The 25,456-nt window shown below is 35.6% G+C and overlaps 5 protein-coding genes across 5 annotated transcripts; 4 read left to right on the top strand and 1 right to left on the bottom strand.

Annotated features, from left to right (window-relative positions):
• Positions 1 to 476: 476 nt before the first annotated feature.
• LOC108206332 (uncharacterized) lies at positions 477 to 4,766 on the bottom strand. The gene is made up of 2 exons (XM_017376595.2): positions 3,966 to 4,766; positions 477 to 686 (listed from the first exon to the last, which is right to left on the bottom strand). Exons 1-2 carry the CDS (start codon positions 4,620 to 4,622, stop codon positions 525 to 527), a joined length of 819 nt encoding a protein of 272 aa, XP_017232084.1. The 5' UTR covers positions 4,623 to 4,766; the 3' UTR covers positions 477 to 524.
• Positions 4,767 to 8,888: 4,122 nt separating this feature from the next.
• On the top strand, positions 8,889 to 18,003 carry LOC108205927 (phragmoplastin DRP1A). The gene is made up of 16 exons (XM_017376054.2): positions 8,889 to 9,207; positions 11,068 to 11,131; positions 11,218 to 11,316; positions 11,507 to 11,608; positions 12,346 to 12,396; positions 12,542 to 12,603; positions 12,868 to 12,958; positions 13,948 to 14,012; positions 14,619 to 14,813; positions 14,985 to 15,104; positions 15,513 to 15,583; positions 15,686 to 15,911; positions 16,871 to 16,921; positions 17,100 to 17,328; positions 17,409 to 17,548; positions 17,657 to 18,003. Exons 1-16 carry the CDS (start codon positions 9,079 to 9,081, stop codon positions 17,783 to 17,785), a joined length of 1,824 nt encoding a protein of 607 aa, XP_017231543.1. The 5' UTR covers positions 8,889 to 9,078; the 3' UTR covers positions 17,786 to 18,003.
• Positions 18,004 to 18,566: 563 nt separating this feature from the next.
• LOC108207647 (pathogenesis-related protein 1C) lies at positions 18,567 to 19,151 on the top strand. The gene has a single exon (XM_017378081.2). The coding sequence runs from the start codon at positions 18,567 to 18,569 to the stop codon at positions 19,149 to 19,151; it is 585 nt and encodes a 194-aa protein (XP_017233570.2).
• Positions 19,152 to 19,991: 840 nt separating this feature from the next.
• LOC108208519 (probable F-box protein At3g61730) lies at positions 19,992 to 23,604 on the top strand. The gene is made up of 8 exons (XM_017379053.2): positions 19,992 to 20,096; positions 21,002 to 21,201; positions 21,298 to 21,342; positions 22,133 to 22,297; positions 22,407 to 22,454; positions 22,778 to 22,948; positions 23,265 to 23,372; positions 23,466 to 23,604. The coding sequence occupies exons 1-8, from the start codon at positions 20,008 to 20,010 to the stop codon at positions 23,546 to 23,548; spliced, it is 909 nt and encodes a 302-aa protein (XP_017234542.1). The 5' UTR covers positions 19,992 to 20,007; the 3' UTR covers positions 23,549 to 23,604.
• Positions 23,605 to 24,087: 483 nt separating this feature from the next.
• LOC108207646 (RING-H2 finger protein ATL22-like) lies at positions 24,088 to 25,447 on the top strand. The gene is made up of 2 exons (XM_017378080.2): positions 24,088 to 24,385; positions 24,949 to 25,447. Exons 1-2 carry the CDS (start codon positions 24,160 to 24,162, stop codon positions 25,341 to 25,343), a joined length of 621 nt encoding a protein of 206 aa, XP_017233569.2. The 5' UTR covers positions 24,088 to 24,159; the 3' UTR covers positions 25,344 to 25,447.
• The last annotated feature ends 9 nt before the right edge of the window (positions 25,448 to 25,456 follow it).

Raw genomic sequence — 25,456 nt, 5'->3', positions numbered from 1 at the left:
TACTTCCGTCTGCAGTATTAAGGTTTTCAGCCTACCATTATAATGGCATTTTTACAATTTTTCATTAATGAGACAAAATCTCAAAACTGCTGGGACAGCCGGAAGGCTGAGAAATTGCCCGGAACTCATCTAAAACTCTGTGAAGGTATGGCTAAGCATAAGGAACAATCAAGGAAAAGTTTGTTATAGCCATGAAAGCTTCTCCTAGGCTACAACAAACTTCTCCTGTGCCTCAAAAGGGTGAACTATTATCTTCAAGAACAATATGTGAACTTCATATCTTTCACTACATAATAACATAGAATTTAACAAAAAGATTAAAGATTGTTTGATCTTATATATGCACATGGAGGGTAAACAACAGTACATGAATTGTTTGCCCATGGAATGCCCTTTCTATCTTTCTTTCATTAGTTGGTGAGACAATGGTTTCATTTCCGCAATTTCACCTATGTGCAACTCATGAGCCCCTCAAATAATAAACCCAATATATTCTGATAAATAATAAAAAGTATGAAACAAAATTACATTGAAACCATGTACCCTTGACAACAGATACAAGCAACCATAATTCCAAGTATAGCTCCAGCAAAGACCTGCGATGGAGTGTGGCCAAGAAGTTCCTTGAGCTTTCTTTGGCTGATTGGATGCCCTTGAAACAAGTCCTCGACAATCAAATTCAAGACCTGGATGGATAAGCAAATTTTAGAAAGAAAGGACACAAATATCATGGACTATAATATTGCATGTCAACATGAAATTCTGATGAAAAGGAACCAAAGATGGAGCAAGGTAGGAGTATTTTCATATAAGCAAGTAAAGGTTTGTACCTCAATGGTGACTTATAGACTGCCAATAAACTTGATTATTTTTTAACCCATCTGTTTTTGTTTCTTGTATTCTCAGACCATTTTTACAAGCAAAATCCACAACTTGAGGCCTTCATTAGCCAGATTTTAAGTTCTTAGGAGCTTCTCCAAAAGTCTACTAGTTGGCTCCTAAAGATAATATAAATAATGCGACTCCTACCAAGTTGGTACATTTCTCCAAGTGTCAACTCCAACCATGCTCTTTACACTTACTCTTTATTTTATATTTTATTCATATTTAAAAGAGAGGGAAAAGTAGTGGGCGAATTGGAGGGGGATGAATTTTTTTATTAATGATAAGTTAAGAGCCATGTGGAGGTTCTTAAAACAGATGATAGAGAAGAGGCTTGAAGTTTATAAAGAGCCTCTAAGAGTCGCTTGGAGTTTATATGAACCATGACTCTTTATTTTCTACTTAAGAGCTCATAAAGAGAGCTTCTTGGAGATGCTCTTATACAGGTCAATAAACCTAAAGAGGCCCAAATTCTATTAATTTAATCACAGGTGAAGGCTGAGAGTACCCATTGCTTTAAAAATGTTACCAAAAATATCCATACCTATGATATACACTTTGTAGGAATGGTATCCAACAAAATTTATTTTTTTGAAGCTGTGATACTTTTTATGAGCTCATACGCTTTCTATGACCAGGTATCCGGTCTAATACCCATTTGAGGACCGGGTATCACACCCAATTTTTCTTATAATCTACTTTTCTAGAGAAACAAATTCCACCAACGAAATAAGGAAATAATTTTTTTGAATTACCTATATCAGAAATAAATATCCGGCAAAAATGGCCAAAGAATTGATCATGTGTATCGTTAAGCTACGTGTTCTCTTAAAAGCCTAAGGTGTTGGGTTATGAACTTAGCAGGATCATATCATATCATATTATCTTAACATCCCGTCACTCGAAAACCCATTATTTCGGTCAAAGAGTAGTTATCTATTTATCGACTTACTAGGATCATATCATATTTTCCTAACGGGTATTCTTGTCACTTAATCTAAAAATAGTGGTATTTTTCTCAGTGTTTCAGTTTTTATGGACCGCGTTTAGACTCAGGCCCGTGCACGAGTTTATGCTTTCTTCTGCATTATTTGCAGTTAGTTCCTCCTTATTGTCAGATATATGCACCAATCCGCTGTACTTCCACAAAAGTAGTCACTCGGGAAAGGGAGGACAAGTTCAAACAAATTGCAGGAGACAATGAATTAGGAACCTTAGGTTAACTTGTTATAGAATTATAACAAGTTGATGTCTCAAAGCATGTCACTGCTTATAAGAATTAACCCCTATGCTAATACTACCCAGCTTACATGTCTACTTCCTCAGTGGCCAATGACAATGAAGGTGTAAGTATAACTTGGGATTACTTCCTGGTTTTTCGTTCTTCTAAGCTATGGGACATTTCTTCAGGGATTCCCCCAAGTTCCATCTTAACCTTGCTCTCTGGCTCTATGACATTCTATAGTTTTATATAAGCATAAATCTCCGAAACTATTCAAAAGTTGTATTACATTCTCCTCTGGTCTAAATTCTGATCCATGCAAGTTTGTATAAACTCCCTCATAATTGGCAAAAACATTCTACAAAGTATGACAAGCTTCCAATTTCGAAATTCTCAAAAGAAACAACTGAACTGCATGCAGCATGACTAGGAAAAATAGAAATGAATGGATTAATGGACACCAGAAACCATTAATAAATTAGAGTTTAATGCTGATTCTGATCACAGATCATCTCGTGAGCTATTTAACACCAAATCGACAGATATCTACCCCCCCCCCCCCCCCCCCCCTCCTTTTCCCCAAAACAAAAAATTCTTTGAGAAAACATCAAGTTGAAAATCATTTTGCTGTCAGAAGTGAGCGACAGTTGAATTGAACTTGAAACTGAGTCATGCACACTTTAAAAGTCAGAACAGGTATTGATTGTCCATCAGGACTTGGTTTTAAAAACATCAGGTACAAGTTAAAAGATAATATTACAATAACCAACAACAGTATCCATGACCACATAATTAGTCAAGAAGAACATGACTACTAAACATTCAGCAATTGCAAGTAAGACTAAGATACCTGACCAAACTGTGCAAGCAAGGATACTTTTAGGACAACATTCTAAATTTGTAGCAGATTGGAAAATACAGATAAAGGATGAGATAGTGGTATAGAGCTCCACAATAACTAACACGTGTAAGGGTGTTCTTGCCTTATTCATCAAGTTTTGACTTTTGATGTGTTACGCAAACAAAAAGGTAATTATGAGACTATTTCATGTAATTGAAGCAAAAACTAGTGAAAAAATATTTACAGAACACACACACACACACATATATATATATATATATAGAGAGAGAGAGAGAGTAATAATTTAGTCTATAAAATTAACTTTTTAATACATCTGGTTTTTGATCCGAGTACTCCCCATTTAACCTGACAGTATTCATTACTCGGAAGGCTCGCCAAGTCAAACCGAATTCTGATTTTCAGCACACTGCCTCAAATACATACGTTCTGGTTTCTAAAACTTTACATAACTATGATTCTCTGAACATCTAAATTTACAGCTCTCAAGCCACTTTTAGTGCTAATTACAATTAGCATGTCACAGTGTATGAGTAACACATTCGATAGGAATGAGATTTTAGCAAAATTGTGTAGCACCAATGAATCACTATAATCAAGATCCTTCAAACAGTAGCAACTAGCAATCAAACATGTAGTCCTGTTTTTACTACCAGCACTCAAACTATAAAAAACAATACAAGCAACAAAAAGTCTTATCTATATCATCCACAAAAATATAAGCAGCAATCTAAGTATCATAACATATTACTAATCCATTAATGTTCAGGAAGTAGCTTCGTTTAGGTGAGACAATGTATATTAAGCAATCAGTTTAGGATAATCCATATTAACTCTCCAAGATAAATTTCAGTAGAAGGATTGAGAGTAAAAAAATTTAAGCTACAATAGCAAACTTAACAACATATTCTCAACATAATTAGCACTGTTTGTAAAACAAAATTAAATAGAGTTCAACTGTTCAAGCATTACTTTTGGTGTAAAATAAGCAAGAATACATACTTGTGCTTGCATCCCAGCATGCCTCCTTACACCAATTGCATCATACATAACTATCAAAGTAAACCCCAAACAAACCGGAAACAAAGAATCGGCCACTCCATGACATATAGCTACAGAAGCAGTCAAAGCAGTACACAATGCTGAATGAGAAGAAGGCATTCCTCCAGAAGAACACAGTATTCTCAAATCCCACTTCCTCTCAAACAAAAAGTGCAAGAAAAGCTTCATAGATTGCGCAATCAACCACGCAAAAAACCCTGAAACAAATGTTGGATTTGCAGCCAATGTCGCCACAAATGGACTAATTCTAACCTTAGCATTGGCTGTTATACTCAACAAAGCAATGCCAAATCCCCCATTTTGTAACACAGTGTCAGAATCACTATACCCTTCAAGAACAGAACCCCATCTACTCATTGAAGTGGATTCTGCAAAAGATTTAATCTTTTGCAAAAGTGGGACAATTGCTGAAAAGGGTCTGATGTAATTCGTCCATTGCGAATTGGGCTTTTGAGAATTAGAACTAAGATTACAGGAAATTGAAGAATTTTTTCGTTTCTTGAAATTGTATAGCTTGAATAAAGGTAGTGAAGAAGAACTGAGCTTGGGGTTAGAAAAGTTGAAGCTGAGTGAAGAATTTATCAAAAGAGAGTCCATGATAAATAAAAATGGTGAATATGTATAATTTAAACTATTCTACATTGATAAAAGTTGAGAGAGTGCTGTTGAGAGAACTTGATGCTGGGGGAAGAGACTAGAGAGCCTGTCTAATTGTTGGAGAATGGAGATAGCGTAGCACTAGAGAATCTTGTGAAGATAAAATAGCTGTTTTAGGTTAAAATAAAACTACTATTCATGATCTTTATCGTCATTTCTAGAAAAGGATATGCGAAAAAATATACTTTAAATTTGTAATTTAGCTTCCTTTTTCTTTCTCTACCTTTTTTTTAAATTATTTTTAACAATGATAACTTTTGGTAGGAAAAATTCACACGATATATGCACGGAACCGTGCCGAACCGGGGTTTGGAATGATTTAGTAAAATATAATTTAAATTTAGATATTTTTGAATATTAATAGCAGATTCAAATAAAAATTTAATATTTAATTTCAAGTTTGACGAATTTTGGATTTGATCTGAAATTTTAATATTTAGATTTTCTAACCATATAGTAAAGCCTGGTACATATGATAATAACTAAATGATTCAGAAAGTCAAAATATTTTATTTAAAATATTATATATTTATATGTAATTAATTAACAAACATACATATTATCAATAAATTTCAAGTTCTTTCGGAGTTAGGACTGAATTTCATTTATGTTTTGGGCTATAAACATGCATCTAATTCAAAATTTTGACTTCTATATACTAGGTCTATTTTCACATCAAATTTAGTGCATTTCACAATTTCAACAATATTCTTAATTTTTTTAAACAAAATAAATTTGTTCCTTACATGTTATTAGAATTTTTTTTAGTAGAAATTATAATGTCAATGAGTTTGTAATTCAGTTTATGAATGATGTGACAGTGGCAATTTCGGATTTCAGGTAATAGGTCGTGTTCGTGTCAGCAATCGGGTCGATTCAGGTCAAGTTAAAATCATTAAAAATCGAATAAAACTGGAAATTGAGGTGTTTAAAAATGAAATTCTAATTTCGGGTCATTTCGGGTCAATCGGGTAATTTTCGGGTCACTTTCGGGTATTGTCTCGGTAAATCGGTTTACGGGTTCGGGTCGTGTCTGATATTGCCACCCCTTGAAAGTAAGTAAAATAGTGTAACGTTTCCATTATTAGTGTAATGGGTTTGAGATGGTCTAAGCAAATTGAATTAAAAAATTATTAATTTGAAATGATAATTTGTACACCAAAAGATAAGTTAATATCTAATGTTTATCAGAATTTTTGAATAAAAGTAGGAATTTCATTACTCAGAACTTGCATCATACATCACCGAATCCAACACATTACGTGGAGGACTCATAATCGGAACAACAGAATTTAGCGGGCAAGGGATACGAGCCATACAATGGGCCGCCCTATTGGCTAATCTCTTAACATGTTGCACACTAACATCAGCTCTACTAGCTAAAATTGACCTACACAGATCAATAATGTGGCCAACTTCTAACTGGAACCGAGCACTGCCATTCACAGCTTGGACTGCTAGCAAAGAGTCAGACTCAATACAAACATCTGTAGCACCTTTCGACACTAACCAAAGCAGAGCTTCTTCAATACCAGTAGCCTCAGCTTCCATTACTGAAGCTATTCTGCTGAATTTCATTGTTCGCCCCTCAAGAAAAGCACCAGAATGATCCCGCAGCAGCATTCCGATAGAGAAACAGGAGGATCCTTGGTTGATGGCTGCGTCAACATTAAGCTTCAACTTACCCTCAGCTGGTTTTTTCCACTTCGAACTCACACTACCACCCTGATTAACACCTGAGGACTGAGGGTTACGCACCTTAGCTACAGCAGACCTCCAATCCTGAAGTTGTTTTAAGCTCCAGTCGACAGCAAATCTCTTAGTCACAGCCTTGTTATCCCACACTTTTTTATTTCGGAAAAACCAGATGGTCCACAGAGTCATAGCAATCTTGATTAGCTCCTCATATCTCTCAACAGCCAGTTTATCAATCAGCCAAACTGTTGCGTCCTCAACTTCCCACATATCAAAATTCAGCGCCATGAGTTGCCAACATTGAGAAGCAAAAGAGCAGTCAAAAAACATATGGAGGAGGTGTTCAACGTCTGTGTTACACATAGGACACGTCAGTGGGATTCCCGTACATCTCCTCATTAAAACCGAACGGACAGGAATATTGTTTTTACAAAAACGCCACAGGAAGAACTTAACTTTGGAAGGCACATGCAATTTCCAGATTCTCTTCCATCCTAAGGAGTTCTCAGTAGAGACCTGCTGTCTACTTCTCTCTTGCCACCAGTTGTACCCCGATTTAGCAGTGTAAAGACCATCAGTGCTATACATCCACGCTATCCTATCAGGTGGATTTAAGCCAGGAATTCTCATATTAAGAATGGCATTGGCATCCCTCTCATTGAACATGTCACAGATTTTCTCTCTATCCCACTCTGCAGAATTGTGCCGAAACAATTGATGAACTTTCATGTTCACATCAAACTCATCCCCATTGTCAATCATAAAATCTTCTTTCCCTCGAAGCCAAGGATCTGAACTTACCGAAATATCTTGACCATTTCCCAAAATCCACTTGAATCCTTTCTTCAGTTCCTCTTTAGCTTTGAATATCCCAGACCAAATGAAACTGGCCCCTCCATGACTACTAGCATTAAGAATGTGTGAATTAGGATAATACTTAGCTTTGAAAACTCGAGAGACTAGTGAATGCGGTTTATGAACAAAGTTCCACACATGTTTTCCCAACATAGCTAAATTATAACCATGTAAACTTCGAAAACCCAGCCCCCTTTGTTTTTTGAATCACTCAGTTTATCCCAAGACATCCATCGTATCCCACCAGTACTTCAGTTTTCACATCAAATTTAGTGCATTTCACAATTTCAACAATATTCTTAATTTTTTTAAACAAAATAAATTTGTTCCTTACATGTTATTAGAATTTTTTTAGTAGAAATTATAATGTCAATGAGTTTGTAATTCAGTTTATGAATGATGTGACAGTGGCAATTTCGGATTTCAGGTAATAGGTCGTGTTCGTGTCAGCAATCGGGTCGATTCAGGTCAAGTTAAAATCATTAAAAATCGAATAAAACTGGAAATTGAGGTGTTTAAAAATGAAATTCTAATTTCGGGTCATTTCGGGTCAATCGGGTAATTTTCGGGTCACTTTCGGGTATTGTCTCGGTAAATCGGTTTACGGGTTCGGGTCGTGTCTGATATTGCCACCCCTTGAAAGTAAGTAAAATAGTGTAACGTTTCCATTATTAGTGTAATGGGTTTGAGATGGTCTAAGCAAATTGAATTAAAAAATTATTAATTTGAAATGATAATTTGTACACCAAAAGATAAGTTAATATCTAATGTTTATCAGAATTGTAAATAGTTTTAAGCTGATTTGTGACCGTTTGTTGGATTCTGACATACATCTCATTTTGGATAGACTTGTGATCGGGATTCTATCTGGTCAGAAGTATGAAGACAATGTCCGACTTTCATAAATTCGATTATATGCTTGATGAGGACATTCAACCATATTAAAGTGTTTGTGACATATTTATCCGATCAACATGACATGGGTCTAATGTCTAAATGGGTATAGAGAAAGGTCACGCATATTTGGATGATGTGCATTTAAAATGCAATTGTAAATTATAATATTGTGTTTTGTCGTATATGTTTTCATATTAAATCTTATATAAGAATAATATAAGTTCATCAAATAAATTAAATTTCAAATAATGAATCATAGACTCATAGTTGAGTTAGTATATTTTTATTAAATGTATTAAATATTTTTTTATTTAACACATTAAATACATTCTTAATAGTTATAATCGTTCAAGAGATATATTTTAACAAGAAAAAGTTAAGGAGGCTCGTAGTCTCAAATACCGATCGATGAAGTTTTTAATGTTTGATTTTACTAGTACTGATCTTAAATGCGCGTGAATATGAGTAAATAGTTCAGAATTTAATTTTTGTAATTTAATATACAAACTTCATTTTATTAGGAGTTTAGTAGGGTTGGATATTCATAATTTTCTTTGCAAGAATTTTGCAAGAACTGTATGAGGATAAATTTAAATTATATTGACATCTTGCTTGTCGTTATAAAAACAATGTATACGTCGATCAAAATATTCGTGTTTGTAACATCATATTTTACCGTTATAAAATATTTTTTTGGCTTGTTACAGCAGAGTACAGATCTTCCTTATAAAAGTTTGACGCGGTTTGAGTTTTGAAAATATTTCGGGACCGAATAGTAGGCAGAGGAGGCCAATATATAAAGTCGGGCGTTCCCAGTTTTTGGTTTGTTTCCACGCTATTTCCCGTGCACTCTCTCTACCCGCGCTACGTTACAATTCTTGTTGATTCTGTTGCGATCGATCAAATCAATTGTGACAATTTGCGTAAATAACCTCCTGATCCGATCCAAATGGAGAATCTGATAGCGTTAGTGAATAGATTACAAAAAGCATGCACAGAGCTCGGTGATTATGGCGAAGAGAGCGCTTTGCCTACTCTCTGGGACGCTTTGCCTTCCATCGCCGTCGTCGGTGGTCAGGTCTCTCCCCCTCCCTCCCTCTCTCTCTCTCTCTCTCTCTCTCTCTCCCTCCCACTCCCTCTCTCTCTCTTTTATATTTGGTGATAGCGGCTGTATGAATTTGTTGTAGATTTGCTCATATATATTGTTATTATACATTTATATTTGTTATTGTTATAGCCGGAGTCTGTCATATGCTGACTTTATTCATGTAATTAGGTTGCTTTTTATGTGATGTTGATAATCTTTTATTCTGTTGTATTCGTGCTGTAGTTAGTAATTCAGCTGATAAAATTGATATACATATATATCCAGCATATATCCAGCGGCGACTCTAGTGGCGGCCAAAATTTCCCAAAGGATACTATAAATGATTGTGATAAGCTTTATTTCAACATGGTTTTTATTCTGACATAATAACACCTCAATTAAATTGGAAAAATATACTGCAGTAATTTATGAGTACACATGCATATTTAATTATTTATGAGTAGAACTACATTGCTTATGTTTGGAAAATGACAATCAATATATAAAAATATAATTAGAAACAAAGAAAAAGATCCAAGATGAGAAGAAAAGGTACACAGCAACAGCCTCCAGGCGCTAGCCTCTAGATACCATTTATCAGTCCCCCTTCATCCTATACATACAACATTGTAAATTATAAGAGCAAGTCCAACCATGTCGTAGTAAGTGACTTATAAATATAATAAAAAATAGCGTCCTACTCCCTCTGTCCCAGTCAATTGTATACGTTTCTTTTTCACTGCTCGACACGCTTTTTAAGGCTCTTATAAAACATAGTTCCACAACTTATTTTTAAGATTTTCCTTTTTTGTATAAAAATATAAATGTTATACTTTTATACAAAAAAAGAAAATCTTAAAAATAATTTACAGAATTATACTATATTGAAGCATTAAAGTCCGTGCCGCGCCCCCGTCCCCCAATGTATACTATTGACTGGGACGGAGGGAGTAGCAATTTTGGTCATTGTTTTGGTGTATGAACCCCAACAACATGCCTTATAGTTGTGCCTAATTATTAAAGTAATAATATATTTGAATTACTATTGGAGGGAAGGGAAAAGATGAGAGTAGAGAGAAGTGTTCAAATGGAGGAAGTGAATTTATAAAAATGATTTAGCACATCTATAGTGGTGTCTTGAAAATAAGGCACTTGTTGAATGTCTTAGTGTTTTAAGGGCACCACTCGGACATTGTTGGAGCTCTTGAAAATAAGGCACTTGTTGAATGTCCTAGTGTTTTAATGGCACCACTGGGACATTGTTGGAGCACTGAATTCTTTCTTCTTTTTTTTGTCAGGAAGCATCGATTTCTTTTGAATGCCTTAAATTTTAGTTTAGGATATCGTTGGCCGTGCTCTAAGTAGCATATACGAATAAAAGTAAAATAATGACCCCACCTGACCTACCGTGGCTTGCTACTGTATATATGTGTGTATACTTTTAGTCTATCTCTGTTACTCGTGCTCATAACGATTATTTGAGTATCATCATAGATTTCTATAATTTATTGTTATTACAAATGATTTTGTCTGCGATGATCAGCTGAATGTGTTGATTTACTGTGTTTGTTCATGTAACTGTGCCTTATAGGCTGATAATTTGTTGATATATGTTCTACGTTGTTAAGTGTAGCTAATATAAGTGATTAGATGTTGTAATTAGTTTCTGTTTGTATAACTAACTAAATATTTATGCATATTAATTTATTGCCTTGGTTTCTGTGCGTGACTATATGCCTCTGTGTGGTTTAGCTGTTTTGATACAGTCATAGATTTTAATAGTAGATTTTGTGATTAGGTTGTGTTACTTTGCTTTGTATGTTTCCTCACATATGCTATTTTTTTATTTAGAGCTCTGGGAAGTCTTCTGTGCTGGAGAGTGTTGTTGGAAAGGATTTTTTGCCTCGTGGATCTGGTACTAATTAGAACTTCAACCCTGTTCAGCATTGTTGACCGTAGGACATTAGACATGATTACTGACTTGATGATTAATGTATGCAGGAATTGTTACCAGGCGTCCCCTTGTCTTGCAGCTTTACCATAAGGAAGGAAGAGAATATGCAAAATTTGCACACACCAGTCAAACTTTCACGGATTTTTGTATGTATTGAATATTAATATTATGGACTATTCAACTAACATACATCCTTCGGGTCCACTATTATGTTGTTTCCACACCATCATAGTGCACTTCACAGTATTGCAAGTTCATATAATGATTGAATCTACCTTCTTTCATTATATCTTCTCATAGCTTATGAAATGCTGAACTGATTGCTGCACTGTGTAGCTGCTGTGAGGAAGGAGATTGCTGATGAGACTGATCGAGAGACTGGACGATCTAAAGCTATTTCTACTAAACCTATATATCTCAGTATTTACTCTCCAAATGGTGAGACGATATATCTAAATAGCTATCATGTAATATTCATATTCTTTAGAATTTATCAGTGAATTTTGTGACCCTAATTCATTGATTTTGATCGTGGTGAATTTAGTTTGTTGTTTAGTAGTTACAGTGACTGTTGTCCTTGACCAAACACACACTCATGCTTCTCTCTTATGCACATGAGCATACGCGGGCACACGTGCACACTCACACTTAAATACTTAATCCTTATACATTTTATTGACCTCGGACATCTACTTTTTCCCTTTCTTATCTTATATAATGTTTGCACTGCATGTGTATACACTTAAGAATCAGTGATACTTAGGCCACTCAAATAAATCCACGTATCCTCGCCCACCTCCGTATCGGATACTTAGATATTTTGGGATACCCTCGAATTTTTAACTATTTTTTTTATTTTTCACAATTTATACTACAAAAATAGATGTAGTGGCTTAAGTTCTTGCGATTTTAGTTGTTTATATCATGTATTTGACACAACTTGCATGAAGTTAGTTTTGTTAATTGATACAATCCCCATAGTACATACCCACACCCTAATCTTGTTTCTTAGTATACACTTAGAATAAGAATCATTGCAAATACCTTGGTATTTTGTGTATATTTATTTTGTTATGCTTATACTGCCAACTTTTTTTCCTTAATTAGCAATTGGCATGACATCAGTGTATTTAAAATCATTTTCTTATCTTGCTCGCGGTTGTTTGGAATTGCAGTTGTGAACTTGACACTAATTGATCTTCCTGGGCTTACAAAAGTTGCTGTTGGTGAGTTTTAGGATGACTTGACGGCTAATTTCTGAAACATAGTATTTCCTATTTCTATAAATTATACATACACGTCTTTGCCTTCTTTTAATGTACGCATGCATGTAATATTTAATATTGATTGTGTATAATCTAATTTTTGTAGATGGCCAGTCTGACAGTATTGTGCAGGATATTGAAAATATGGTTCGTTCATATATTGAGAAGGTAAACTTTCTCTTTTTAATATTCATGTAATTATTACAACTTTTTTAGGGATTGCTCTATTATATTGGTGTATATTGAGATATCAGGTCAAGCAGTGAAGTTCCTGTATAGCTGCATTTGTTATAAGATTACATTGGGTTTCAAGATTTGATGTTGTTTTCTTCAATTATAATTGGTGTTACGTTATCGCCTCAATCTTTCTCTCCATTTTCCTGGTTAACTATAAATTTAATTACTAAACTTCCCTTTTGATTGATGTGGCAGCCTAACTGTATAATCTTGGCTGTTTCTCCTGCCAACCAAGATCTTGCTACCTCTGATGCAATTAAAATTTCACGAGAAGTAGATCCCAGAGGTTAGATTTTGGCTGTACGATTTATTCCTTTGTAATTGTGACTGCTTTAGGGTTCTGAAAGCTTTACAATGGTTATAGGATAGGGATGAAGATAAGTGTGCTGGAGCTGTGAGATATTGTGGGGATTTCTATTATGGTTTTTGTTACATTCTAGAGTATTGGTCTGGATTCAGTTAGATTTATTCTGGAACAGCTATTTGTCTTGTTTCTCTAGATATACAAAATATGGAACAAGAGGCATTATGATCACATTTCTAAATTCTTGATAGATGACAAGTACTACATGAACTCATACTTGGTGTTTATTTGTAAAAAAGTGAACATTCTGCCCTCCTGATACAGATTCAGTATACAGATAGAGATACATATGTATATAAAATTATATCTTGTCTTTTATTTTGCTTCTGTGATCAGTACATCATTCGTCTGGGGCGAGGAGGGAGGTGTTGGGGGGGGGGGGGGGGGGGGGGGGGGTAAGTGGTGTTTGTTCCTTGCCTGTATTTTCGCTTGATATATATACCTGAAATGAACATATGAAGTTGTACAACATTGTTTGTGCCAGTCTAAGCTTCTAAACTTCTTAAATGAGAACTGTCACTTGGAGATACATCTTATTGTCACTTTAAACGAAGGACATTTGTACAGTGCTGCGTGCTATACGTGGTCACATCAAACATAAATCTTACTGGAAGTGGCTAGTATCCTCATGCTGAAATCTTCTATACATGCTTATATTTACTTCTTAAATTCCAGGTCCACATCTATGTGGCTACAAAGTTAAATGTGCCTACAAAGTTAGTACTAACATAACAGATATCATTCCAATTTTAAGATAGAAAGAGGCTTGATCGGATAATAGGCAATAGTTGCCATACTAATATAACTTTATAAAGATTTAAAAAAGAAATTAGGAATGGTGATGGCTTCAATGATTCAATGATTTCGTGTTTTCTAGAAACATACTGACTATCTTTATTTCCCTTCTCCAGGGGAGAGGACATTTGGAGTTTTGACAAAGATTGACCTCATGGACAAGGGTACTGATGCTGTTGAAGTAAGTAGCCTTATGGACTGTAAAGCAATGTTATTTGTTTATAAGCTACAAAGTTATATGTTTGAAGCACTATTTTCATTGTACGGAAGGCCTTTAACCTTTATCTGATTGTTCCAGTTTATTGTTTCTAAATGGGTAGCAAAAGACACGAAATGAGTAGTGTAAAAAAAAATGGAAGCAAGTCTCAGTTTGCTGTAAAAACATCATTACTTGTTTTTCCGGTTTTGACTGAACCTACGCTCATATTAAATTCAATGAACAAGATGCATATGAGTGGTAGTGGATTCCAGGATGAAACAAACACCTTAGTATTGTTTGTTTATTTAGGTCTGGCTAGTGTATTGAGGTGTCTATATATACTAACAGTAGCTGGCTTCACAAAACAGAGCTCCCCTGTCCCTTGTAAATCGAACTCTGATATAACTCGATCAAACAAATTTCAGAAATTGACCTTGAGTTGCACAATTTATGTTCAGCCTCCTTTTATCTACGGTGGTGAAAAATAATCTCCATCTAATATTTGTTAATTAATTTGCAGTGCTTGTGTTATTCAATATTAGTGCAAGTGAAAGTTTATTCCTAGTCTGTTTTTTCCGGTGGTCTCAGATTTTGGAAGGGAAATCCTATAGGCTACAATTTCCATGGATTGGTGTTGTAAATCGGTCTCAAGCCGATATAAATAAAAGTGTGGACATGATTGCTGCCCGACGTAAAGAGCGAGAATATTTTTCTAATTCTCCAGAATACAGTCATCTTGCTAAGAGGATGGGCTCTGAACATCTAGGAAAAGTGCTTTCTAAAGTAGGTACCTCGTTTATTCATTTAATTAGCAATCATAATTTGCATATTTTTCTTTTTTGTCTGTAAGGATATGACGCATTGGCACCTTTATTTAACATCTCTGCCCAAACATTTAAATTCTATGTGATGATTTGCACGGTTATGCTAATTGTAGCTGGTTTAATGTTTCAGCATTTGGAATCTGTCATCAAGTCCCGAATCCCAGGTCTTCAGTCTATGATCAATAAAACCATCATAGATTTGGAAACAGAATTAAGCCGTATTGGGAGGCCAATTGCCACTGATGCTGGAGTACGTAACTTAAATCTATGTGTTTCTTGTTTGTAATAATTAATTATGGCGTGGCTAAAAATTCTGGAGATAATCTGTAATTATTGGGAGTTAGGATATTGTTGATAAAAAAGATTGCATACCCCAATGATCTTGAGCAAATAACATAGCAGTTTCCGTATAATTTGTGACAATTGTTATTGTTAGGGTTATTCTTCTACTTCTGGGGTTGGCAGTTAGTACTGCTACTTATTGAGGAATGAAGTGTTAATGTTAAACCATTAAGCTATGCTCTTTAGCTAGTTAGCAGCTCTGGTTCTTTGGCATGTCCGTTTGATGGTGTATAGTTATTTACAATGTTAATGCTTGTTTTCTGTAATGCATTTTAAATTGTTTGTACTAAAATTTTCTCTCCCACCAACATTGCAGGGAAAATTATACATGATCATGGAAATCTGCAGAAGCTTTGATCAAATATTTAAAGAACATCTTGATGGCATGTATGTACAGTGTAGTGGTTATAACTAATAAAATTCTGTAACTTGATGTTATACTGTTACTCTGTTACAAATTATATGTTATGATGATAATATCTAATGCAGACGGCCAGGTGGTGAAAAAGTATATCAGGTCTTTGATAATCAACTTCCAGCCGCATTGAAAAGGTTACAATTTGACAAGCAACTAGCTATGGAAAATGTGAGAAAGCTGATCACTGAAGCTGATGGATATCAACCACATCTGATAGCTCCTGAACAAGGCTATCGGCGTCTCATCGAATCTACCTTAGTTACCATCAAAGGGCCTGCTGAAGCAGCTGTTGATGCGGTATGCTTATGAATTAATGCAGTTGTGTTCTCCAAATTTTTAACTTGCTAGGGCCTATGAATTTGGAGTGCTATAGTACTTTGTTGTCAGTTGTTGGATCAATCCGTCATCCTGATGGAGCACTTGCAATTTTTTACCTCGGCAACAAAAATGATGAATAAAAAAGAGATGGATCTTAAAAAGATTTAAAGTAACTCGCCATAATGAGAATTGGACAGTAACATGGGTTGTATCCCTTCCTATTTGTTTTTGTTTTTTTGATTAAAAAGTAACAGTGCAAGTCAAAGCTATAAAGAGTAAAAAAATTGCTGCTAAGACGTAATTGGTAAAAAGTAAAAACATTAGTTTTAGTAGTTTGTCTCCTGTCAATTTTTATATACATTTTTTTCTATTTTTGGAGGATCCACATTATCTTAATTTTCCTATGTCTGCCTGTCACAGGTCTATCTTCTGTAATCATTATGATAGATTTAGCTTAAGATAAGATTCGTATCACTTTGTGCCTGATCATCATATGTTGCTCCAGATTCCAGATTAACAAGATGCCAATAACCTGCATTACTCAAAATACCTTTGTAGTTTTAAGTATTTCATCGGTTGCAGGGCTCCACAGCCTCTGAGTAGTGTTAATTTTTACTTTACTGTACATTTAAATGTCTTTCATCCTTCATTCTTTAGTATGTTCAGTTTTGATGTATGTTAGGTTTTATCTTTAAAATGAGGAAGTTAAAGTTGCTTCTTGTTTTCTTTTTTCTTTTGTTTGGAATTTCAAGTGGGGATTTTTAAGAGAGGACACCTAGACTTGTACTAGGCACACTTTGTCTCCACTGAGATCTGAGACTCAATCCCCCAACCTCCTACTGGAGGGAGGGAGCTGAAACTGCTGGAGCACTCTTATTGCTGTTTATTAGCCTTCAATTCAAAGTTTACTTTGCTTGATTCCCGTACTGTGATTTCAGGTTCATGCTATTCTGAAGGATTTGGTTCACAAATCAGTTACTGAAACTGCGGTCAGTCTCTTATCATCCTGCATCTTTGTTTTAACTAGTGATTTAGCACATGCACAGAGAGGGACATTTCAAATCTTTGTTTGGTTATGAGTCGGAGGGTTATTTACCTTTTTATGTATGTGCATCAGTTTTGTTATGACTTGCTAAAGTCTCACTGTTACTTTCTTTTCCCACACAGGAGCTGAAGCAGTATCCATCGCTTAGAGTGGAAGTTTCAAGTGCTGCTGTTGAATCACTAGACAGGATGAAGGCTGAAAGCAGGAAAGCTACTCTACAGCTAGTTGAAATGGAGTGTAGTTATCTAACAGTCGAATTCTTCCGCAAGCTTCCTCAGGATATTGAGAAGGGTGGAAATCCAACCCATTCGATCTTTGATCGGTATAATGATGCATATCTTCGTCGAGTCGGTAAGTAAGCATGAGAGGGGTCCTATTTTTTATTGTATTCATTTCAAATATTTAGCCATTCCATGTTATCTTGCATACAGGATCAAATGTTCTGGCGTATGTCCATATGGTGGTTGGAAGCTTGAGGAACTCTATCCCAAAGTCTGTGGTATATTGTCAAGTGCGTGAAGCCAAACGTAGCTTGCTTGATCATTTCTTTACCGATCTAGGGAAAAAGGAGGTAAGAATATCATAAGGTGCCTGCATTTTTACACCCTCTTATAGAAGGGGCAAAAATTTAAAATTAGACTATATCTGACTAAAAAGCATCCAATTGTTCTTTTTACAGGGGAAGCAGTTGGGTAAATTGCTGGATGAGGATCCGGCAATAATGCAGCGGCGCTTAAATCTTGCCAAGAGGCTGGAGTTATACAGAACTGCCCAGACTGAGATTGAAATGGTTGCCTGGGAGAAGTAGATGTGTAGATCCATTTTCTTCGCAGTCCTCTCTGGTCGTAATAACAGGAGTTTAGTCATAGGAAAGGGTTGTATTCTTGAAATGTGACTATATATTTTTCTCATAAACAGGAGCAAAGGGCTGGTAGATTATTTGCCCTTTTGTTGTTTCTGTTCATGTGATGTAGCTTAGTGTATCACGGCTATATTTTGATTACATACATATCAGTTTTTGCGACCTTGGCTGTTGTGATCATTTACAGACTACTGGACAAGTGCATAGCTTACGAAAACTTGTGAGTGCATAGAGAGGGAGTATCAACAGTTATATTTATCAACGAACACAAGAAACCAATGATATACGAAAATCCAAAATCCCGTAATAAAATGGATTACGATGCTAGTAGCGTCTCCGTGAATAGTAATTATGAGTCTTTTATCCGAGACAAAGGACCCTTTTTTTTTTTTTTTTGAATATTACCGATCGAAATGATAATTAAGACAATAAAATAAATGCATGCAAACTGCAAACGTATTCACCACTCACCAGTTAATGGTTGTGATGATGAGACAGATATAGTGAAATTCCGACTTGACATCTGTCTAGTAAATTACTAAATTTGTTTGCGCCTAATAATTGTTGAAATGTGAGGGAAAAAGCCAAAGTGTGCCTATCAAATTCTCTTTGTTTGTGCAAGTCCCCAAGAAACATGCACAGACAGAGAACAGGGATGTCCCAATTGCTCCTCCCTCTCATACTCTCATCTCTTCTCATTGCCACCAACGCCACCAGATACGCCTCAATGACGACGACGACGACAACATTCACGGTGACTTCACAACCGGGACCCCTTCCACCACATCCTCGACCCCCTCTGCCACATCGTCGGCCCCTTCTACCACATCATAGATACCATCCCTCACATCATAGACCCCCTCAACCAACAGGCAGAGACTTGGCTGATGAGTTCCTGAGCCTCCACAACACTGCAAGGCGGGACGCCAATCTGCCCCCTTTGGTCTGGGACACGAAGCTGGAGCAATATGCAAAACAATACGCAGTGCAGCGGGGAAATACTGACTGTGCTGAGTTGATTCATTCACATGGCCCTTATGGCGAAAACATCTTCTGGGGCGGAGGACCTGAGTGGAGGCCTAAAGATGCCGTGGAGCAATGGATGCACGAAGAGAAGTTTTATGATCCGGATGCAAATGATTGCAAAGACGGACAAATGTGTGGACACTACACACAAATTGTGTGGAGGGATAGCTGTAGGTTAGGATGTGCGCTTCAGAGATGTAAAAATAATGACACGTTTGTAGTTTGTTCTTATGATCCCCCAGGGAATTATGTGGGCGAGAAACCATTTCTTCATTATGATAACTAGGGATTTAGTTAGTATACCTTTCTTTGCATTTGTTGATGTTTTCATTCCGATCATTAGCCAGTTCCTAATATTCGAAAATTGCAGAAGATTCAATGCTTCTTAAGGCTGCATGCTACATATATATACCAGGGTTACTTCATGAAAAAAAAAAAAACAATCATATTTATCCCAGAGATCTAGTCTCTTGTGATACTGACCCAATTTTTTCAAAAAATTGCATGTTTAATTCATGATAACAATATTAAGTAGGCCCGAAACGGAAACGAAATGAAAATCCAGAAAGGAGAAAGAAAAGAATATTTAAATTGTTTATTTATTTTCATCCAAAATATAGTGAATTAATATTATGATATTATATAATTGTAAATAGTCAAACATATAACATAATTTATTACTCCCTCAATTTATTTATTTTTTGAATAAAAGTTTAAACGTCAAACTTTTTTTCAGGATTTTTTTTAGAAAAAAAAACATTATGGGACTATATTTTATAGGAGTCTTAAAATGCGTGCCAAAAAGTAACGTAAAGAACCTGATGGGACGGAGGGAGTATTAAATAATCTCATTGATAATTTTAATAAAATAATAATTTGTTAAATATTTTAACAACATGTTACATTCCATCAACGACTTGGAACAAAATTCAGTTTTTTTTCAAAAGACAAATAAGCCTCATTGTATTTCACCAAAATCAAATATTTTAGCAAAGAAATTGGGTATTCTAACTCGTTTCGCGAACAATAGCAGCATATCCAAAAAGGTTGAAAAGTGGCTCTCCCGCGCCTATAAATAGCGAAGTTCACGCACAACATCATTTCAAAACTTTGAATTATAGTTACAAAAAAGGAGCTTAAAAATGGGAAAACGACTTCGAAGAGGGAGATCAATCTGCTGCTGCGTCTCTCCTCGCTCTTCCTCTCACTCTTCTTCATCCTTTCTCCCTTGGTATATACATACGCATCTCTCTCTCTCTCTCTCTCTGCTCATTTTGACATTGATGCTTTGAGTACGAAGCTTACTTCTAATGTCTTCGATCTCCATAATTTCAATTTGAAATATCAGACTAGAATTTGAATATATATGCATGTATCGATAATTTACAGTGTATATGTGAGTTTAATTGATCTATTTCGCTACTGTTATAGCTTGTTAGAACTCAACTCATGACGCTAATCTGTTGATTTGGTTTTAGACTTTTAGCTGTTTGATTTGGAATTCAAATTGAAGTTTCGATGTAAGTTAGTTTAGTAACTATCCGAGGTTCAATTTGTAATTAATATTTTGCTCTTAGTAATGAAATCATTTCGCAATTGAAATTTGAATTTGTCGGTATAGATGAGTCAGTAATCATAAGCTGTGGCTGTGACTGTTTAATGAGGTTGATTTTGATTTGTAGCTGCATCGAACAGGTTATATAACTTGATGTGTCTATATATGATAAGCTTTGGTTTAGTCAAGTTTTAGGAGGAGGATTCAAATGCTTTATGAGCTTCGGTTTTGTTTTTTGGATATTCTCAGCTACGAAATTGAATCATTTGCACGAATTTGACTTTTATTAGTCTAGCTTTGTAGCTTATTTCAAATTTGAGATTTGATATGATTTGGAAAGTATGAAATGCAGAATTAAATTTATCTCCTCTGTAGATCTGGTGTGCTTTAGTTCATCTTATTTTGTTTAAAAATTCGAAGGATATATGGTCCTTGTGCATATACTGATTGTTCAGCATAATGTGTTATATATGGAGATGATTTCACCATACTAATTAGCTTCATATATTTCAAAAAAAGCTCTCTGTTATATTTCGACTGCTGCATATATATGATCTAACTTATGCTATACGAAAAAAAAGCTATGAAGAAGATTTGTGGATAGAGATCGCAAAGTACTTAGATGGAAAATCCCTGGTCATGCTGGCAGCAACATGTCATTGGTTCAAGCGCATTATGATGGAGGAATGCGTATGGAAGTATGCATGTTTACGTGATCTCCAAGTTCCAGACCCTAGAAAGGTAGCATTTGAATGGATCAAACTTTATGCCACCACTTTTGGTAAGATTTCATAGTTAACTTTCAATATTTATAATGCAACATCTTTTGGAGGTGGATTGATGTACATGAGCTCATGAACTGTATATTTATGTGCAGATGGAAGTCACAGTTTCATGTTCCGCCAGCAGGAAAAACATATCGGTGAATTCCCTCATATATTTACTGCTTTGGTTAGATTTGGCTGTTATACCCTTAAGATTTGTGCTGAGCATGTTTTCTGTAATCTCTAAGTTTTAACTCTAATATATAACATATTACCTTCCCCTTTTCTCGCTGCCACAATAGATCAGAGCAAGACCTTTTAGAATGTAAGTGCCACATTTTTTTACAAGACAAAAGGTAACTTTACATGATTCAACCACAGAAGTTGCCATACATTATCAATTGGTCGATAAGGAGTCAAAAGAAGTATATTGGAACAAATTTAGTTACCTCCTGCAGTCCTGCTAATGGATGCCTGTCAAGATTTGAAACTTTAAATGTCGAAGGATGAAATAGATATTAGACAAGTGGGTATCTGATAGTTAAATAACACAGAAACTCCTTTTTCTAGCATCAGTAGTGTTTAACTTCATTATGGCCATGTTTGCCTATCCTACATGATGCATATTTGCATTCTTTCTGCTAATCTCAATCAATTTATACAAAGATCAAATACAAGGGAAATCTACCTTAGATTAGTTTCGCACTTGCAGCCGGCAACCATGGCAACATATGTGAAGATTATACAAACAATGCCTGAGACATACAGACTTGCATCATATAGTGACAGTTCCTCCAAAATAACAAAAGAAGTATTGTAATTGTGATGGGCAGCATATGCACAGTATATCTTGTGTTATATGGCTCAAAGCAGTTTATATGCAGCTTGTCTTGTTAGTGCACATCCTGACATGCTATTTGCCTTGTTCTGTCTCAATGAACAAGTTAGATTGGATGAGAATTGGAGCCTTCTTCTTTGACTCATCAGAGGCATTTCTGACTGAGAAGCTGATCTATCCCTCGAGACTTGTAAGAAATGAGAACTTAGAGAAAGTGTTGCAGTCATTGGGTTCTTGTGTATTAAGAAATATTAAGAATGGAATCTGGATAGCCGGTACGCATTAACTATCTTGAACTTTTTGTGGTTTAAAGACACACACACACACACCATATGGTACTCTAGTGATGTCATGTGTTATTCAAAGTCTGTGTATTTGTCTCAGATTTGCAGCTTGTTCGATGTCCTGTCTGTGACCAGAACACATGTGATGGTAAGAAAGTATCTATATGTACTCTGAAAGAAAGGAACTCCTTAGAATGGGCAAGGCTGGTGCTATGGGTGTAAGATTATAAACACAGGCTTAGGTATCATATGCTTGAATGATATCTGGTAAAAATTAGTCACGGGGTCCATAGTATTGATTGCAATTACCTAGATTTGTTCATATTGAGATAAGTAGTTTTATGCTTACTTTATGATGTATAATGAGTATCAGAGGGAATATATTGTCTGATAATTGTGATTTTGTTGTCACTTGTCAAGATCTCAAGAATAATAATGGTCCTGACTCTGATGACTCATTACATTTTAAAGGGACGATGCAAATTGTGGATGTAAGGCATATAGAACTGTTCCTCAGTGAGGGATACCAGGATGGTAGCTGGGATTATGAGCAGATAGGTCACCATGACATTAAAAAACATGCAGATGGAGCTTCAGGTGGCATTTTTGACATCAAGCATCTGAAGGATGCCACGACTTCTGGTAATGTAACTTTCTCAAGCATGATTTAATGGAATTAGCAAAAAAAACAAAAAAGAACTCTTTGAAGCATGCCTGTCTGACTTAGAGAAGCATTTTTTATTTGAATGAATTTTACTAGACAAGGGATAAGTTATTTAAATATTGGGACTCTTAGCATGTTCTAAAACAGAATCTGAAATATGCTATGAACATGTTTAAAACTTGTTTTGTCTGTTGTATAAAACACTATCAAACAGAGATGTCTAGACAGCTCGATCGTAATGTTAGTAAAAAAAGGTAATCACTTTCTAATTTTCATACTGACCTAATGAAACAGAGCTCTTCAATCTCAAGTCCTGGGTGGGGCAACCAAAAGACTGGCAGCCAAAAGCTATGATCACTCTTCATGCAGTTGCAGTGAACACCAACTTACAAGATAATGAAGGTAAACCTAACTTTCCTTTAATAACTCTTACATAAACTACCTTTTCTCATTACAATCTACAAGAACAACTTGACAGTTTTTTGGTAATTACAGGGCTCCATATAAAGTACCATGTGATGAGAGCTGGAGCTGATGGAGAAGTTGTTTCAATTCGAATCTCACAGCAGCTAATCTAACCACACTCAAATTCCACAAATTGTAGGAATACCTATATGTACGGAACTAAATAGATTCCTCTACTAACTCATCCATGTACTCTAAGTATGAGGTTCTCAGGTACATCAATTCGTTTATAAACAGAAACAAGCCGACTTATGATAAATATAATTTGATTTAGCCATGCTTGCTAAATTTCTCCTGTTTACTAAAGCAAGCAATTCTCTCCTGTTGAATGGTCGTGTTTACGTGTTCCAATTTATATTACCAGGCTTGAAAAAGTAAAGAAAGTTAAAAAGTTATACCTGTGCAAACATGTCATTTCTGAGTCCTCGTAAACTCTTATAAATGGAGTATATCACTAGTTCACAGAAAGTCAAGCAGCTCTTTTGCATGTCCCTTGCCCGAGTAACAATCTGGAATTTATGTCCTCTGTAATATAAAACTCAACGATCCATACAAATGCCTTCCTAAAAGGCTACTAGAACTCAATCTCACAGGCTCACCTTTCAAGGCTGCTTACTATCAAAACTATACCCTCAGTTGTCCACCAGAGTTCAAGATATCCACTAGTTTGACTACTATCACTTGCCTTAATATCTCCACAAGTACATTTCTGGCTACTTCTTCAATGGGTCTTATCACTTCACTAACCATGTGCAAGATAATTCTTAGTTCTCTTATTCCAGTTCCCCGACCAACACTATACGATGACACATTTTCATCTGATCTCAGATATGATCTTGAGTTAACATGGAGCATGCCTAATTGTGAAGAATGTGAAAAACACGGAGCTTTGTGTCATTTCAAGAATGCTACAAGCAGACAGCCTACCTGTTCCTATGAACCTAAAGCAGGTAAACATCGTGTTTCTTGATCTCAGAGATGATTGTATTTGTGTGTGTGATGCATTACTGGTTGTAATATGTATACATTAAACTTGATGCTAACATCGAATTCTATGGAAAATTAAGGTATGATGGATCTTAAGAAGTTGGCGAACCAGTACAAAGTTTTCCACACAACAAAATTTAAAAATTATGATGATGATTTGTAGAAAGTATGTTTTGAAGCATAATTCCAGGAATATAATTGTTCAAGTCAAGAGATGATCGTCGATGCTTAAATTTGTGAAAGTAAAAGCTACTCAGCACAAGGACGTAAACTATAAGTTTAATGTAATTGACTTGAATAAATATTGCTGGAGTTCATATATAGCTTCAGAATAGCCACTAACCAGCTTACATGTACTTACTGAAATGGAATATACTGATGTAGGATTAATTTTTGGAACAGGAACGAGTATTATTAATTTAAAATCTTGTCTTTGTCTAAGCAAATTAAAGAGATCCAATATTAAAGTGTTTTTATGTTTTTATAACACATTGAGCAAGTCAGTTGTGGAATTCTCGTGTTTCAGGTGGAATCCATGTTATCAAGATCATAGCATTGTGTATTACTGTACCTGCAGTCGTGGCCTCCATGACCATAGCCACCTTCATATGCTTCTCAAAGGGACCCGATGCTCATCATCAAGACGCTGAATTAGCATTGCAAACTGTGAATGATTCAGAAGGCCTGGATGAAAGCACGATTGAATCATATACCAAAGTAGTAATAGGCGAGAGCCGGAGACTTCCTGCAGGGCCGAATGATGTAACCTGTCCTATATGCTTGTCAGATTACCATGCCAATGAAAAATTAAGTGCATTCCTGAGAGCCGACATTGCTTCCATTCTGAGTGCATCGATGAATGGCTTAGACGGAAAGGACTTGTCCAGTTTGCAGGAATTCACCTTCGCCTGCACACAATAACTCTTCGGCTGCATGAGAAGGAATGGAAAATTATATATGTGCAAGCGTGTCTTTCCTGACATGTTCTTGTAAACATCCTGGTTGTTTATTGATTGGTAGTATTTACTATTTAA

This window comes from Daucus carota, chromosome 2 (assembly GCF_001625215.2).
Source record: "Daucus carota subsp. sativus chromosome 2, DH1 v3.0, whole genome shotgun sequence".
NCBI classification, from domain to species: Eukaryota; Viridiplantae; Streptophyta; class Magnoliopsida; order Apiales; family Apiaceae; genus Daucus; species Daucus carota.
The sequence above is the reverse complement of the archived record's forward strand: the minus strand, read 5'-3'. Positions and strand labels throughout refer to the sequence as shown.